Source organism: Neolamprologus multifasciatus, chromosome 23, assembly GCF_963576455.1.
Source record: "Neolamprologus multifasciatus chromosome 23, fNeoMul1.2, whole genome shotgun sequence".
In the NCBI taxonomy this organism is placed as follows: domain Eukaryota; kingdom Metazoa; phylum Chordata; class Actinopteri; order Cichliformes; family Cichlidae; genus Neolamprologus; species Neolamprologus multifasciatus.
In genome coordinates, this window is record NC_140460.1 from 13,388,782 (window position 1) to 13,407,803 (window position 19,022).

General features: G+C 43.9%; 1 protein-coding gene across 1 annotated transcript; it reads left to right on the forward strand.

The window, feature by feature from the left end:
* The first annotated feature begins 7,844 nt into the window (after positions 1 to 7,844).
* zbtb11 (zinc finger and BTB domain containing 11) lies at positions 7,845 to 18,427 on the forward strand. Its single transcript, XM_085152067.1, has 10 exons — positions 7,845 to 8,420; positions 9,464 to 9,717; positions 10,689 to 10,920; positions 11,008 to 12,029; positions 12,815 to 13,132; positions 13,215 to 13,635; positions 16,408 to 16,525; positions 16,604 to 16,762; positions 17,277 to 17,452; positions 17,654 to 18,427. The coding sequence occupies exons 1-10, from the start codon at positions 8,111 to 8,113 to the stop codon at positions 18,193 to 18,195; spliced, it is 3,552 nt and encodes a 1,183-aa protein (XP_085008193.1). The 5' UTR covers positions 7,845 to 8,110; the 3' UTR covers positions 18,196 to 18,427.
* The last annotated feature ends 595 nt before the right edge of the window (positions 18,428 to 19,022 follow it).

Here is a 19,022-nt window from a genome sequence, read left to right on the forward strand (position 1 = left end):
GGCCAGACACCACAGGACACCCACAGCGATCCATAGCAGTGTCCACGTTTCCAAAGGGTGCGAGCTGTCTGTTTTAGCTGCAGCGCACGGTACTCTGGGCACGTATTTTTTAATGTTGTGCCGGATTGGTGTCAAAGTTTGAGCGATGTGCTGTAAAGGCAGACCTGTCAGCAGCCTGTCAGCTCTGCAGAGTTATTTCCAGCACAAAGAAGAAAAAGGCAAAACAGAAGAAAAGTGTGAATTATGCAAGAAGGTTTGCAAAGTGCAGAGTAAACAAAAAGCTAACAAAAGTTTAAATACAAAAGAAGCAGCACAGTCTGTATTCCTTTAGGAGAGTCGAACATTTGTTATGAATCATCAAACCGGGGTTAAGTTAAGTGCGTTCAGACAAATGTGTTATTACCAGGTTAGTTATTTAAGACACTGAGAAGAAATCAGTGGCTGTCAGTGTAAATGGGTACTCAAGATAGCAGGTTCATTATGTGTGTCAGACATCACAATAGAAGTACATAGCCTTGGTTAGCAGTACGTGGATAATAGCATTAATGTTGGTTATGCATTTGGCTAATACTGGCCAGACTTTAGCTTTATGACCATTGCATCCCAGATTTCTTTGGAGCCAGAAGTGACCGTATATAAACGGGAGGACAGACTGCTTAATTATCAGCTAACACAATCTGCATCCACACACTGTAAGAGTGCCCAACGGACTGTTTGTACAGCTACCCGCACAGACTCCATATTACTGGTCAGATAATTGCATTAAATGACAAACATAGTCCAGAAGTTCAGTTCAGGGACTGTCATAATAAACATGTTTATTCCTGTTTTGTTTTGTTTTTAATATGGGAGTCTGTAGGGACCGACTCACTGCTGAAGACTCACGTGGACATTAGAGGTGCTCCAGTTTTGGGCACTCAATTATCAAACTGAGGCTGAAGCAGAAAACCTCCTCGCCTGTATGAAAATGACAAAATGCGTTTTAATTGCTCATAAATCTGCTATTCCTGTAAAAGGACTCTTAGGTCAGTCTTAGTTTTACTTTAATATTTGTTACCTTTCTATAACGTGGCACACAAGTGGCAGAATGCACAGACTGTGCAGATCTCTGTTTGGTGACGTGAGATCAACAAATACAGAAGCTGTACAGACAAACAAAAGCATGTGTAAACCTGCAGCTACCTGGGCAGCTGTGTCCAGGTGTGTCCTCTGCCATCTTCTCATATTCCTCTACCAATGCCTTCAACCATCTATTGGCTTAGTGGGAAGAAAATGAAGAGTGAGCTTCCCCTTCCCAACGCGTTGGCTCTTGGGAAATATTCTTTGCATTGAGGACTCAGGAGGGAGCTCTGTGCTGGTGTTTACTCAGTCAGCTCATGATCACAATATTCCAGTGTCGGATAATAAAAGCTGGTTGGGATTTAAAGTTAAGAATAACAGCTTACTCACTTTTTCCCCCTCCGGCTCTGCACAGCAAAAAAAAGTGTGTGATGCAGCCAAAGCATTGTGGGAACACGAGGTGTAAGGTGAGCTCAGTGACCTACTGGCTCCCAGCCTTCCCTTTGGTTTTCTCACTTTCTCTGCTTGCAGCCCCCCTCCAGACAAAAGCGTCATTATTGCCCTTGGATTCTCTCGCTAGTGAAACAGAGAGTTAATGAGCTGCTTTATGGGCTGTGATGTCAACAGCCGAACAGCTCCATGATGAGTAACCGGGGATCTGATGTTGACAGTATTTCGGACTCTTGGTGGGAAATGTTACGCCGCAATGTTTCCAGGGGTGGTTTTGTCTCACTCATTAGCTGCAACGAGCTTGTGACTGCGCTCCCTGGAAGCCGAGAACCAAACGGATGGCGATGTCTTTGTTTTTAAGAGGTGTCAGAGCGTATTCTGTGTTTTCACTGCACGTCCCTGCAGGTGAAAGGTCAAAGCGGTGGGTGTAAAAGATGCGAGTGCATTAATCTGTCTGTTGCCTGGAGGCCCAGAAAGAGAGAAAAGGAGGACTCTGACCATACTGGGTTGCACAAAACAGGCTTTTCTCACACCACGGAGCACGTGCTTGTGCCTCGGGTGTTCGGGAACCCGACCGCGGGCCGGAGTTTACACACTCACCAGGAGTTTCTCAGGATATAGAAAATACAGCACAAGGTACAGAGCAGCGCTCACAGAGCACAGGTGAAGATGGCACCTTTTCTAGTATTTTTCCATTAAATATGTAAACATATGTCACAAGCTGACAGAATCAAATCTTTAAAATCCTTTGACTGTTTTAATAATTTAATACAAATATACACTTTAACAAGCATCAGTGGGAGAAAAAGTGGATGATAAAAGATGGATGTACTCACCTTGCCATGACCCATTTCTTAACACGACGATGAACTCTTGAGTTAGTCTTTTAAATCTGATCACTGAAAAACTTGTCCTTTTTTAATACAGCTCATAGTTAGGGCTGGATCAGGTGACCCCAAGTCCTTCCTTTGATATACTGCAATAGGTGTAAGATCCTGGGGGTTTCGAATGATGCACTGGGTAACAAAAATAGTTAAGACATTGCTGAAATGTGAGAAACTGCAGTTCCTCAAATGGCCATTTGAAGCTGAGGCACATCAGTTCCTACAGACTCATGTAGGAACTGTTAAACTTTACAGCAGAAATAAACATGTTTACAGCCTGCTGCAAAAACAGTTTTAGTGCCCACAGCAAATATACCCTTCCATAATAACTGTATGGGGAGGACAGTCAACAAGTGGCTGCAGCTGAGTTGCCCCCTGCTGGCTGTTTGAACGGATGCTCACCTTTTAGCCCAGAAATCTATGGTCAGTGTTTTTCTATATAGCTAATAATGTGACGCAGATGTGGCAGAAAATTGATCACCAGTAAGCAGTTACATTATGTCTCCTGGCTTCACCATTTATTCTTTTGCTGGTTCATCTAATGGAACAGCTAACTGTATTATATCCCGCTGGTATTGCACTCATAATGAATTTGGAGCGAAAATATTCAGTGTACTCCCTCGAAATTCACACATTACATTCTGACCGAATGAACCATTCCAACATCAGAAGGTTGCCGGGCTGTTTTGCAGCCTGTTTGCTGGAAACACCCGTGAAATGTCCGTCTGTTTGCCAGCCAGACAACAAAGCGCTGAAGAATGAGTGAAAGCGATGACATAAGCAGAGCCGTGACCGTGAGCATCGTCATCCGTTTATGGCCTCTGTGCAGCGAAGCTCAGTGACGGTGACAAACTGTGGCGACGTCCTCCGTCAGCAGCTCTGAATAGCTTTCTAGAGCTTTCTGTCCCTTTTCTGAATAAAACTGTGAGCCACATGTTCATCTTCAGGTGCTCCTATATCTTCCCTGTCTCGGTCTGGAAGAATTACTGCTGGCACTGTGATCCTTTCTGGTCCTGTGTAATGGAAAAGTACTCCAGTGCCAGAGACTGTAGCAAGCTTTCTATCACAGTGCCTGGCCTTGGGCACAGCATGAGCAAGACAGTGACAGATAAGGCAGTCTCCATTCTCTCAGGTCTCCAGCTGAGTTTGTCCTTAGACAGGCAAACACCTTTATCGCACCCAGGAGACTGAGTCACACACAAGATCTTCTCGTCTGCTTAAAGCTGCAGTTCAGATCTATTAGTGCAGCAGGAAAGCAAATATACAAAACTAAAACTCTTTCTTGACATTCACTTAGCACCAGCGGTTTTATTTACCAGTCCACGGGCATAAAGTGAGGACTCATTTTAGTTAAAAGTTTTACATTTGAGTCAGTTTTGTGGCGTAGAGTCAGGTAAGAAGACTGATATCACTGTCATGATGGAGTGAACCACTGAGCCAGGAGGTGAAGCTTCCACTCTGCCAGTCTCTCTGCATTCCAACGCTCACCTATGGTTGCAAACGCTGGGTAATGACCAAAAGAATGGGGTCATGGAAAACTCAAGACAAACAAACAAGACCTGATAAATCTGCAGCTTACGCCGGGACCACGCCTCCGCTGCTAATGTGGAATTTTTTAGGTCTATAAAATGGGGCCTCTGTCTCTTTGTGGCAGGTATTACTGCAGCTGGTGAGTGCAGTACTGCGAGACAAAGAGTTGTCTGACGAGACAATATTGGGGATGAGGATGCACTTTCAGTATAAACTAGTTATGGTACAGATTAAACTGATCTTTGTGGTGAAGCTTATTCAGCTGTCTGGGGATATTTTTGTGTTTTCCCTCCAAAACAAATCCCTTTTTTTCTTGTACTTTAGGTTTTCTCTAATTGTTTGTGCCTTTTGCACCATATTATAACTATACGTTTTAGAGATACAGCTTTGAATAAACTCTAATTATGTACAAGTACTTCAGAGTCCACACAAATGAAAGCTTTTTAGTTAATAACAAAAAATATCATCTCAGATTTCAGACATTAGAGAAATCTTCAGAGTTTAATGAATGCTGTAAAGAAATGTTTACATATTCAATATCAATCAATTCAATATCAATATCAGTCAATATTTCTTCTGTGAGTGGAAAAAACCACTGGTGGTTTAACAGCAAATGCACAACCGAACACAAAATGGCCATTCCAGCAGGTAACAGGGGCAACGATCGGCGCTGTTTTTCTCCTTGGAAATGCCCGAGGCTATGCTGACTCTCTCTCTTATTTCAAGCTCTGAACTTGAGATTTTTTGGCTCATGCACATCTATGCATCACATGATGCAATGTGCACTTCTTTGTTACAACATGTGCACTGAGGATGAGTACATCTTTGAATTCTGAATGCATTTCTGACCATAAATGAGCAGGCTTTTTAGTCCAAATGTACAACTCCGGTGAGAAAGCACATAAATTGCTTGTATGGGAGGCTTTTATTGATAAACTTCCATTCTGTGATTCACTATGAAGCTGGGGAAATCGATGATAGTGGCTAATAAACAGAGGAAGAGGGTCCATTAGGACATACAGATTACATGGAAGCTTCTTGTACAAAAGAAATGACTCTGAAGTTAAAGATGTTATCTGCTGTCAGGGTAAAGCAGTAAGAAAAGACCTGGTTTTTGGCTTTATGGTTAAAGGAGCGATCTAAAAAAGTGATCCCAAAGCAAAACAAAATCCATCCACCTGGAATCGACGCTCAGTTATTCAACAAAATCTGTTTTTTTTGTTTATTCAGAATGATCGGACCACATAAAGTATATCACTTTGACCTTTAAAGGTGCGGCTATCCACACGTTGTTCATAAAAATTTCTAAAATGAACTTAATCTGACGCATTAAGATGTTAAACTACTGACTGAGACCTTAAACGCATCAAAACAGTGTCGGAATGAGCAGCATGCTCGTTTTAGACCTACTTTCAGCTGCTCCCTTACTCACAAGGGGGCGCCACAGCAGATTGCGCCACATGTTTGATTTGACAGAGTTGATAAGTCCTTCATGAAGTAACCACGAAGGATTTATGTCCGAGGAATATTTTGCTTATTAGGCAAAGTGTAACCCACTGCACTAAGAGCCACGTTATCCAATCAGGAGTCGGCCCCTGCTGGATATTGAATAAACAGGTTTACGACACTTCTAGAGCGACTTCGCTTTAAAGAATTGGGAACTCTGGAGGCTTTATACTATATTGTTTATGGATAAGGTGACATTATAGAAACATAACAATGAAAACATACAAATTTAGACAAAATAAAACAGCCTTTAAAACAATGTCAGTATTTAAATTAGCCTACACCCTCTCAGTTGTCTGACATGCATCATCAGTGGAGATGTCACTCCCAATGAGTTTCTTTAGCATAACGCTGCCTGTAGATTTTAGGGGTTGTTGTTGTCCAGCGGGTTGTACGACCCTTTAACCTTTGACTCGCTTGATAAATTGTCTCCAAAAACAAACGAAAACTGTTAAAGAAAGTTAAAGTATACAACTTGGAACAGGTGCTACATCACTCGAATCATCGGGCTCTGCTGTCTGCTGGCAGATTTTCCAGAAATGACCAGAAAGTCACACTGGCTTACTGCAAAGTGTGACCATATGCACCCGGCAGGACATCCTGCAATTTTTGGCATGCACTTGACAAACTGCACATTTGGCGATATGAAATCTAACAGATGTGGAAGTTGATTTATTGGAAGACAGACATTATATTGGTGGATTCTCATATATATGCACACATATATAAAAAGAAAGCTTCCTGTTTGTATGATCCTGAAACGTTTGAATGAACAAAGAACCTCTCTTAGCTGGTGTTGTATTGTTTTTTACACCAGCCTTCCTGTTCTGAGTAATAGGTGCCTTTGTCTTCAGACCAGGAAACCTGCATTAAGCTAAACAATAGTACAAAGGAGAAGGAGATTAATGGTGGAGCCAATAAGCCAAAGAGGAAGTGACAAGATGTGCAAAGTGGGCATCAAACTGTGACGTGATGAAGGAAACACGGGGAGCTCATGTTTCCCTGTGAAGGTGTCATACTTTAGATTCACCCGCTATTAATCCTCTAGTTATTGCTGGAGAGACCAGACAAACGAGACAAACGTCCTGTGACACAGAAACACACTGACAGGATGCAAACAATCTTATTTTTTTCCCCAGCGCTCACACAAACACTCTGCAACACATGTTGGGGCGTCTGCCAGCAGCAACTGGGAATAAACAATATTAAATCTCTGACTTACAGGAGAGGGAACTGGATACGTCAGATCAACTCTGCATGGGAACTTAAGCGAGATAGGAATGGCAAAAGAAGAAACAGCAGCACTTCACAGAGCATTTGAATCTTTATGATACTTAAACAGTCTAGCAATCCAAGATTGATTCCATCTTCTTTATGAAAAGCAGCAGAGGAAGCAGTAAAAAAATGTAATGACCAAACATCAGGCTCTGGATCTGAAACAAGGATGAGATTGCAAGTGTTACTTTGTCTCCCCCCTCCCCGTCGGCCCAGTGTAACTCTGTAAAAATATGATGCTGGGGTGAGGCCTTGGAAAGATTCATTTCTTTTTGCAATAGCGAGTATGTGCAACAGCGCCCCCTATGGTCTGCTGGTCCTTCAAGAACCACACAATTCCTCAGATATATATATGTATATATATATATATATATATATATATATATGTATATATATATATATATATGTATATATATATATGTGTATATATATATATATATATATATGTGTGTATATATATATATATATATATATGTGTATATATATATAATATATATTGTGTATATATATATATATATATATGTGTATATAATATATATATATATATATATATATATATATATGTATATATATATATATATATATGTATATATATGTATATATATATATATATATATGTATATATACATGTATATATATATGTATATATATATATATATATATATATATATATATATATATATATATATATATATATATATATATATGTATATATATATATATATATGTATATATATATATATATATGTATATATATATATATATATATATATATTCAAATATTACTTATAATTATAAACATTCATCTTTATAATTTATAGATGAATGATGATTATAATAATCATCTTAAATTTATTTAGTTAGACAAATACAAAATAAATTCAAGATAAATACATGTAATTATTTAGTTAAATATTTATTTGTGGGATTTAATTTATATTTTTAAATAAAGATCAATACATGGCCTTACACAGTGTCAGGCGAGACTGTGGGTTTTGTTACGCCCACTAAAGAATAATAAAGATTTAGATAAGTGCAAATATTTCATCTATAAATTAAAAATAAATACACTTTTAAATTGCTGTGGTTCTTTTCCATGACGTTAAAGCTTTGCACATTGTGCCCTCTTGTGGCAGGGAAAACATTTGCGTACTTCCGCTCCTGTTACGCCAAATCCGGTTGTGCAGCAGCCATTTTGTCTGTTCGGGCATTTCTCCCCAGTCGGTTGCGAACTGCAGTTCCACCTTCGCAAATAATTTGAAATGTGGTTGTAGCGGCTCCATTTCGCATTAGCAACGATCCGAGCGACGTCAAAAAATTTCCGGCCAATTTCGGTAAGCTGAGGAGGGCCCTCCTCTTCCAGAAAAATCCACAGTTCGGCCTGAGAAGCGCGGCTCGGCTCGGACATGTCGTGTGAGGAAAGCTACTTGGCCATCATACGCTACCTGACCGACGAGCGGGAGCCGTACGCGCCGGGGACGCCCGGGAACACTAAGAGGAAGATCCGCAAGGCGGCCGCCTGCTACGTGGTGCGGAATGGGACCCTATATTATCAGCGCAGGTTGAAGGGCCAGAATGACTTCACGGAGCTGGAGGTGGTGCTGCAGGACGAGCGCAGGAAGGAACTTATCAACGAGGCGCACATTATGATGGGCGGAGAGCACCTGAACCAGCAGCTCACCTGGGAAGTCATCTCCCAGAAGTACTGGTGGAGAGGTGAGAGAGCGAGGGGTGCGGCTCATAGGTAGTGTGAGGAGTAATGAGCCGGTGAAAATAAATACGATGAGCCTGCCTGCAGAAACGCACGCTCACTACTGCTCCCTGTCGCCATCTAGCGGCCAATGAGGAGATTGGTTTCGAGCGGATGGATGTTATTAGAAGGGAATATTAAATTAATATAAAGGAGAAAACAAATCGCTTCTTGTGCTTGCTTCGGACTCTGATATCAGATACATGTCTGCGTAGAACCAAAGAGAACCTCAACAATGTACTGCTCTGAAACTGTCCGATAATAAGCGTAATGTGTACATTTAGATCAGATGTCCTGGACAGGCGATCCAGCGTTTGCACAAACAAGCACAGATGCAGTGAGGGGGTCTCTGTTTACTGTACACAGTGATAAAACTGCAGAAAGGCAAATTTAAGCGTTTTCTAACGATGTCCTGAGGTTATTGGACAGATCGAGATGGCTCAGGGCACACAGCTGACATGTTTGCAGCTGCTCCTGAAAATGAATGCAGTCATTGTGTATTATTGCTGCCAGTCCAGCTGTGCAGAGCTGTTCTCCGGAAGATGACAATATCTTTCTTCATGTGTTTTTAATTTTTATTATCTAGTTTGACCTTTTCGTCCGTTTTAACTTCAGACTGTTGAGTCTGCACAAAAGGTTGATTAAGTATTTGCAATTTGAACACCATGAGGATTTTAAGTATGTCAGATGGTCTTGAGATTGACCAGAATTAAATATTTGACAAGTTAAAACAATAAATCAAAACAATAGAGTCACAAAAATGTAGTAATGGATTGGTTAGTCCTCATTTCAGATCCATCTTTTTATTCTTGGAGTAGCTTTTTATGATTCAGTGTTCAAAATAAGCCTCCCTTGTCTTAAACCTGCCTAATTTTAATCCACCACCAGTCAGGAAATGATTCCTTTTACTGCTAAAGGCGTGACAGGAAGTGCTTTAATTTTCACACATGTGTAGAACAAATCAGTTTCTGGTATTGATCAGAGAGCCGCTGTCATGCATCCCCCTTAGGGATCCTGAAGCACGTCAAAGACCACATCAGGGAGTGTGCTCACTGTCAGAGCAAGCGGGGCACCGATGACGGCTCGGGGCAGCGATCGTTCTCCCGACCGGGCAGACGCAAGACTGCTGCCAACTCCAATGAAGAAGAGGAGGAGGAGGAGGAGGAAGAAGAAGAGGGAGAGGAAAATGTATTGTTCACAGATTCTTCTCAGCAACAGAGGTCCAAGATGGCGAAGGGGACGCCGAAGCATGAGCTGGTGTTTGTGAGTATCAGAGGTCTCGTTCAGTGTTTCCCACACATTTATGGTTGTTTGTGCTGCATGTTGATTATTTAACATGACTCATCATTAATGAAACAAAAGCCACGGTGTTACTGATGCTTTTCTTTGACTTTCCAAAGACATCAGGGGTGGTCCCTAGAATTTGGCTCTGGATTAGGGCGTGTTTGTGGTGCTTTTGAAGACATGAGTCGCTTTCACAGGTTCACCCACATTAATGCGACTCTTACCTCCTCTGCTTAGATCTTGTTGAGCAGACGCTCATTTCCAGCCATCTTGGCTCAAGCTAAGTTAAATGAGCTTGTAGGGAGGGGTGACGACGGGCAGGAATGGGTATGTGTGTCCCAAAATGACAAATGGCTGCGGTTCAGCTCCATCTCGTCCATCTTGAACTGCAGTTTGTAGTTCTGGTTCTGCAGCAGAACCACCTGTTGCAGGCTCTGGCTAGAGTCACCCTCTAGCTGAGAGATGATCTTAAGAACAGAACCAGGACCACCATCGCCAGCTGCAAGAAGGTTCGAGTTAGAACTGTCTCGCTTCAGGATTCTGCAGACAGTAAAAACAGATCTGATACCAGTGATAGATTAATAAATTGTAATCTCTTACTGTGAAGACAAGTCTGGGAGGTGTTATCACCATCTGTAGCACACCTGAATCCATGACTGAAAGGATCCTGCTAGCTTGGATAGATTCCTGCCTTTGGAAGCAGCCGTCCAACATCTGAGACTGCCAACCAGCAGAAAAACAGGAGGCAGGAAGGGCCTGGCTCATCTGGTTAGCATTGGCTGGACTTTCAAAATAAGAGCTGACCACTGGGTATTAAATTGATCATGCTTGGTGTGGGAGGGAGGAGAGAATAAAAGTTGAAGTTTGCATGTGAGAGAGGGTTTTTTTTTTATTATTATTATTTCTGAATAAAACTGATGCTTTTCCCTAAAATGTGTTTTATTTTTCAGGTTGACAGTAAAGGCGTGGTCAATCAGTTCCTTTCCAAACACAGCCAGACCATGTTGGACAAACTCAACGAGCAGCGTCTCAGCAATCAGTTCTGTGACATCACGCTGCTGATCGAAGGCGAGGAGTACCGTGCGCACAAAGCTGTGCTGGCAGCGTGCAGCGAGTACTTCAACGAGCTCTTCTTTGAGAAAGGCGCTGCGTCCACGCACGAAGCGGTTGTCGACCTCTCTGGTGAGCACTTTGTTTTTTGTTTTTTTAATTCCTTGCGGGATGTTTTCCTCCTTCGCCCAGCTTTAACATTCCTCCTTCTTCCCGCAGGGTTCACCAAAGCCAGCTTCCTCCCGCTGCTGGACTTTGCTTACACATCCACGCTTACGTTTAACTTCTGCATCATGGCGGACATCGCAAACCTCGCCCGACACCTGCTGATGACCGAGGTGCTGCAGATCTGCGAGTCGGTACATAAGCAGGTGGAAGAACAGAAGCTGACGGTGTATCAGAGGGGAGACGTTCACACGGTGTTGTCGAGCGAGCCGGCCACTCAGGAAGAGCCGAAGAATGACTCTGAAACCTACATGGTGACCATAGAGAGTGACGGACAGGCATTAGTCACGCACAGCGGCGTCACCGTGTCAGGCGAGACATTGACTTTTGTTACACCCTCTGAAGACGGCTGCATCCAGCAACCGGTGGCGGTCATTACGCAGACAGTAGAAGGAGAGGAAGTACACGAAGGGGAGGCTGGACAGAGCGAGACTGTGGCCCTGATTGCACACACCGGGCAGGTGGAACCGGGCGAGACCGTCACTCTTATTTCAGGGGATGCTGAAGGTTTGCAGGGGGAGACGATGACTGTGGTCACCCACAGTGGGCAGGCCGGGGCCAGCGAATCCCTCGCCGTGGTGTCCGCATGTTTGGCGATGGAAGAGCCACAAATCGCCGAGGCAGAAACATTTGTCATAAACGTGGAACTGAACAAAGAGAGCCCCTTGGAGGTCACCCAGCTGGCTCCTGCAGCGGTGACATCCACTCCAGAGGCCACTACAGAGGAGCAGAGGGTTGAAGCAGCACCACTGCCGCAGAAACGCAAACGAGGACGCCCAGCAAAGGTGAGGAAGGAGGTGGAGATAGACGACTTCCTGCCGCTGGAGGACGAGGAACCTTCTGCAGATGAAAGTCCCTCAGACAAACAGGAGTTCACGTCAGATGACCCCAACAGGAGGCGACTCCGGCAGCGCTCCATCGCAGAGGGCGGTTACGCTCGTCTGCATATGGGGCTGGAGGAGGAGGAGGAGGCTGCAAAGAAAGGTTCAGCCTCACCGCGTGTTGCCACCCCGAAGGTACAAAACAGTCATCCCATCAAAAATCATTCGGCACTGCTTCAGTGCTTCCTCAGAATCCATGTTTACAGCATTAAACAATGTAGATTTAACAAAGACATGAAAAAGTTCACAGGGGTGTGTCTAAAGCCTGAGCTCAGGCCTGGGGCTGAAGAACATATTCACTCAGTGAAAGAAGATTTCAGTTAACTGAAATCAATTTAAAAGCAAGAAATATTCGTAGTTTTTGTCTTTATCATTTTGATCGCTTTTCTCAACACTACCTGCCTCACGAGGCTTTGTTTGTCCAGACTTCACATGACTCCGAGTTGGCTGCCTTCAAGCGTTTTGTGTTATAAGATCTTCTCTTCAACAAAACTCTCAACCTCATGCCTTTTGGTAAAGCGTCCCTATGATACAAAAAATACCCTCCAAGTTACAATAATTAAGAAGACTAAAACCAACTCTGAAATAAAACTAAATGATCTTAAACAATATAAACTGAAACTCTGCAAATATATTCTAACAATGAACTGAAACAGTTTAATAGTGAAAAAATAATTAAAAAGCTCAAAACAAATCAAAATAAAATCTACTTAGAAAGTAAAAAACAGCTTTGCTCTAAAACTGATTTCTTGTAGAGAAAGATACTGAACCCTCCCCCACTGAAAATGCAAACTGGTTTTCTTTAAGCTCCGTGAGAGTCAAACAAGAAATGCTTGTGACATTAAACATTTTGCTTTTGTTAAAAATAACAAGATTTGGCACATGTTGAAATATTTGTGGTGTTGGTACTTGTGTTCTAGGTTGGGTCGAGGCCCGGGAAGAGAGGCAGGCCGCCCAAGCAGCCTGTGGAAAGTCAGGTGGAAGCACTGCCTGAGTCTGCAACAGATCCGGCGGTCAGTGCTGCGGAGAGTGTTATGACTGAGGAAGTCGCTACTGCGGAGGCCGGGGCTCCGAAGGTTTCGGAGCCAGAGACCGCAGCCAGTCAGGAGAGAACCCAGGCAGAGAGCACCGTAGACGGCGAGCACACGTGCTCCGAGTGCGGCATGTCCTTCCAGAGACGTTACTCCCTCATCATGCACACGTTAAAGCACGAGAAAGCTCGAGGGTACAAGTGCAGCGTAAGTGTTGGCGCGTGTCACTGCGTGGTGTTGAATTGTTAATGCTGCCCGCTCTCACCGTGATGTTTCTGTTTCCTTGCAGCTGTGCAGTAAGGAGTTCCAGTACGCCGCCTCTCTCCGCGCCCACCTGGCCCGACACAAGCAGCAGAGCAGCCAGCGAGCCCCCGTCGCCAAACCCTCAGTGGGGCAGGGCTCCGAGGGGAGAGCGGACAGCGAGGTGGACGAGAAAACGTCGTCATCGTCCTCGCTCACCAAAAGAGAATTTGTGTGTGACATTTGCGGGAAGACCTTACCGAAGCTCTACTCCCTGCGGATCCACATGCTGAATCACACCGGTGTGCGGCCTCATTCCTGCAAGGTCTGCGGGAAGACGTTCGCCCACAAACACAGCCTGAAGATGCACCGGGCGCTGCACGACGTCACCAAACAGTTCCAGTGCGAATTCTGCAAGAAGTCGTTTGTGAGCAAGCGGAGCATGGAGGAGCACACCAGCCTCCACACAGGTCAGTCACAGGACGTCAGCTTTCTTCTCTTTAATCCAGGATTTCTGAAAATTCTTCTTTCCGATTGGTCGGCATCTACCTGACTGTTTTTCTTGTTCTGCTTTGAGCAGTGATGGGAATAACGGCGTTACTTTTTTCAGTAACGAGTAATCTAACTAATTACTGTTCCTATCGTTACAACGCCGTTACAGTTACTAACAAGAAAATGCGTTACTAAGTCCGTTACTATTTTTCAACAAACAGACGGTTGAAGCTGTGTTCAGCTTACGCATCTTATATCAGTCGCACGGAAGTAGCTGACTACGTAAGTAATCTGGACGCTACAGCTTTAAGCAGCTGCGCGCTCCCGTGGACGATAATCACGATCACTGTCTAGCACAGTGGTTCCCAAACTTTTTTTGCTGGGCCCCCCTTGTTTTACAAGAAAAATGTTTGCGCCCCCCCTCGCGCGCGCGCACGCACGAACACACCCTCCAACCACACACACCCATATTTTGCTCCATTGCGGTTTATTTCACACCTCAAACATTTAGTAAACAATTAAGCAAATACAAGTAATCTGCAATAAATGACAGGTAGTAAGAAAATAAACTACTAAGTCTTTTACGCTACGTCCACACCTACACGGGTATTTTTGAAAATGCAGCTGTTTCGTCCACACGTAAACGGCGTTTCGAATCACCGAGAACTGTAACTTTACTGTATAAAGAGCTAACATCTCCAAAATGTCAGGAGTAGTTAGTCATTACAACAAGTGTTTGTGAACTACAAATCAAGAATGTGGGATACTGTTTGTCCGTGATTTAAACAGCCCAGCGCTGCTCCCAACGAAGGGAAAACCAATCCTGCAGGGAGACCTACCTCAGCACTTGTGCAGGTGAAGCCAAAGGGAAGATTTGCTTCACCATATTTTCTAGTCTTTGGCTTAGAATGAAGTTGGTTTGGAAACATATTCAGCGATGCTTCATCTCCTGCTTTGCGTTTGTGTGGGCGCCCGTGCTAGCAGTGTCCAAGCGTTGTTGTTTTTTTTTTCCCTTTTCATGCCGCGCCCCCCCTGCAATGGCTCTGCGCCCCCCCCCCCTAGGGGGCGGGCCCCACACTTTGGGAACGTCTGGTCTAGCACAACACCTGGAGCTAAGGGGGCAAAACAATCACATGAGCGCTGCTGTTTGACTGAGGAAGAATAAAGTAGTCGTGGTAAGCCAGTCACATGACCACTTAAAGACAAAGCAACAAGGTGATATATACCAGTTTATAAACTGTGTTGACAGGCCACGTAAAACCAGAGTCATGATAAACAATATATACGCGGTGCTTTTTCCTCAATAGTTTTGTTACGTTTGCTGTCTAAGGACAGCGCTAGCAAGCACTCTCTGCTTATGAGCAAAAAAACGGGAAGTTTTAGGAGTGACGGCGAGAGAGAGAGATTTTTGAGATGTGAGAGATTTGTGACGTTTAGCGTGTTTGGAGTGTGTAGTTAATGTGTTGTCTTGTGTAGTTAGTGTGTAGTGTTTGTGGATAGTTTTGTGTTGTGCTGTCAGAACAATGAGGCGACTGCTGTCTCCAGTAGAAACAGGGAGTGATACACCTGCTGCTGTTAGACCTGCAGGTATCAGACTGTGATGTTCTCCTTTACAGTGGACAGAAATATTTGGAGTGGCACAAATGATTTGTGTGGCATCTTACTGAAGGCAGAACAGCTGATTGTTCTGTAAATAGTTTGAAATGGTTATTTAAAAAATCAAGGTAAAAGGTAAATGGATGCAAATAACTTTGTTGTTTGCAAAACTTGTGTGTATGATTTTAAAATTGACAATTTATATTTGCATTTAAAGTTATGAAATATGATTCATTAAACATGTTTGTGGTTATTACAGTAAACAAATATAACTTTTTCTACTCTGATTTTATGTTTTTTGGTCTGATTTTAGATCAATTGTGTAATACAGTATGTCAAAATGAAAACATCAACTGTAAATTCAGACACGTGAGGTTGTGCGATGATACCAAAAAAGACAAAGTAAATAGTTTTTAAAGGTAAAATGTGGAGGGAAAAATCAAAAGTAGTTAAAAATGGCCAATTATACCCTGGACCCGAGAGGGTTAAACCATTTTTTTTAAAGTAATGCAATAGTTACTGTTTCAAGTAATTAATTACTTTTGGAATATTGTACTCAGTACTTTTTTGAAGAAGTAACTAGTAACTATAATTAATTACTTTTTCAAAGTAACTTGCCCAACACTGGCTTTGAGACCCTCTGTGAACTGAACAAACGCTCAGCAGGGGGAGACTGGAGGGTCAAACTTGAGTTCAAAACAGAAGAGGCTTTCCTTTACATTGGTTGGCTCTAACAAAAACCTTAAACAGAGATGATGACTGTCATGATGGTGGTAGTCGACCAGGTTATGTGTTCAGCATCAGTTACCACGGTGATTTAGCCAGGAGAAAAAGAGCCTCTTTCACGATGGAGAAAATGCTTAACTTTGACAGTGATTGTTGGTGGTTTTCTCTGTTTTATTTGTATTATTTAGGGTCTTTAACTTACAATAGAAAGTGTCTTGAGGCCCCTGTTGTTCAATTGAATTGAACTTGAATTTTATCTCCACAGTAGAGCTCTCGGGTTCATGTGCCGCTATGCTCTGAGGCTGCGGAGCTGTCAGGAGAGGCAGCTGATTACCGCTCTGACAAAGTGTCTATAGTGTTATATAAAAAAAAGCTTGGCTCAGTCCTTTGCAGTGGTCTATATGACAACATCACCATTTCCTTATCAGGTGAATCGAAGTACCTCTGCACCACGTGTGGAGCCACCTTCCACCGAGCCTCCGCTCTCAGCAAACACCTGAAGAAGCACCAACCCAAACCCGACGTCCGGCCGTTCGCCTGTGAACAGTGAGTAACTCTTCATCAACACCGTCCTCTTTGCTTCAGAGCCCGAGCTGCGGTCTCAGTCTGCTTCCTCTTCCACAGTTGCGATAAGAGGTTCTACGAAGCCAAAGATCTGCAGCAGCACATGAACAAGCACATGGGCCTGAAGCCTTTCCAGTGCCAGGTGTGCGGGAAATGTTACAGCTGGAAGAAGGACTGGTACTCGCATGTCAAGTCCCACAGCGTCGCCGAGCCTTATAAGTAAGTGTGACAGGGGTGATGTGCACCAGTCACATCCCAGAAATCAGAAGTAGAATAGCTTCAGGGAATTTACTCCTACAACACAACAGGAGCGCCCTGAGACACCTATCACCATGCAACTTCAGACCTCTGAGGTGAACTTGATACGTAATGGTGGCCCCTCCCCAAAACTTTTTTGCTTTCACTCCTGCTGTGACACTGAAAAACAAAATGAAGCTTTCTGCTGATTATAAAACATTTTTACCATCCTTCAGAACTTCATGTTCTGCTTTTCTTGGTGCCGATTATCAATGATTTCATACCAGCTGAAATAAAACCAAACTTGCTGCCATGGAAGTATGTAAAGGAAAGTAAGCGGTACCGTTATTTCACTTAAACTCCTTCATGGTTAATGAGTGATGTAAATTGTGAGGTGGGGACTAGTTACAATGCTATGGCTGTTGCAACAACACGATTGGCTGGCTTTTGATCTCCGTTCGGTTTTCGCAGTGACGCCCTTTGTTTGTGTCGTCAGATGTAACGTCTGTGGAAAGGAGTTCTTCGAGAAGGCTCTGTTCAGGAGGCACGTGAAGAAAGCCACGCACGGGAAGAAGGGCCGAGTGAAGCAGAATTTGGAGAGAGAGTGCGAGCACTGTGGCAGGAAGTTCACGCAGCTCCGGGAGTACCGACGCCACATCAACAACCACCAGGGTAAGTCCGTCATGCAGCTTTTCTCATGTAGAAGATGATTTTTATCGCTAAAGTACGAACGTTATAACCAACGTAACCTAAAATGAGACCTCCCGTCACTCTCTTGTTGACTCTGCTGTCCTGTCTGCTGGCGGCAAATTAGTTTTCTGTCCTATAAATGCGATCATTAACGCCCCTTCATCTTTTTTTTTTTTCTTGAAGGAGTGAAGCCTTTCGAATGTCTGACTTGCGGTGTCGCCTGGGCTGATGCACGCTCTCTCAAGCGCCATGTCCGCACTCACACAGGAGAGCGGCCATACGTGTGCCCCATGTGCCAGGAGGCCCACATCGACGCACGCACTCTACGCAAGCACATGGCCAAGTACCACGTGGACAGCCTGCCTGGGAAGATCATGCTGGAGAAGGACACCCTCCAGTTTCACAACCAGGGCACACAGGTGGAGCACGCAGTCAGCATCCTGGCGTCCGACCTGCCCCCCGAGCTACGGCCTGCGCAGCAGCCGTCCTCGGAGGAGATCGAGACGGTGCTGATCACGGAGGAGACGGTGGAGGCCGTGGAGGCCGTCCAGGCTGTGCAGGCGGTGAGCGACGGCTCGGTGGCGACGCTCTCGGATCAGGGCATCATGCAGGTCGTGAACTACGTCTTGGCCCAGCAGGCGCTGACGGGGGGGAAGCTTGAGGAAAACCCTGAGGTGATTCAGACGATGGAGGTGGAGGTGGCTCACGTTGCCGAGGTAGAGTAGCTGTGGGCCTGAGGACGGGGACTCCCCACATAGACTGATCACGTTGCTTCAGTCTATATAAAATGTAAAAAAAACAACAACATTCAGATCCTATTTTTCTGAACTTGTAAATAGTGTAATGATCTCAGACTCGAGGTTTTCACTGTGTGCATTATCTGTAAATAGCTAAACAAACAGTAAGTGTCGTCGCTCAGGAGGAATGGAGGCAGAATTAAAGCTTTGGCTCAAACGTGTCCCTCTGGTCTGTTTTTGTTGTTTTTTGTTTTTTAGCTAATACCAAGATGATGATGGCCGGTCAAGCCTTTGTCCTTGTGTTCTGTATAGTTTGTGGTTCTGTCACTGCACCGGCTTCCTGCAGGTCATCAAAAAGACATGTCTTTTGTAGATTTGCAGATGGTGTTTTTATGTGTAAAAGGTACAGTAGATGGATTTTGTTTTTTGTTGAATTTGATTGTTCACATACTTATCAGTGTCACAGTAGAGCACCACTAAAAAGGCACAGCTTGGACCTCCTTCAGGACCAAGTCTCCCCATCTCAGTAAAACATTGAGGAGCTGTTTTGAAGCAGCTTGTAATTTATTGGTTTGCCCGATATTGTTTGATTATTTGTGTGGAAGGTAAAGCTCTTGTTGAAACTTGTTTGTGAGTCCTGTCATCCTGGGAGCCTTTTCTGTTTTTCCTTGTCTTTTGCCAAACAGCTGGCCTCCTACTTTTTGTCAGGTAGCTTATAAAGTTACTGCAGGTTTTTTTCAAAGCCAAACATTTCAGCTAAAAACAAAGGCAATAGCAGCTTTTCCTGTTTTTGGGTGTGCAGTGAAGGCATCGTG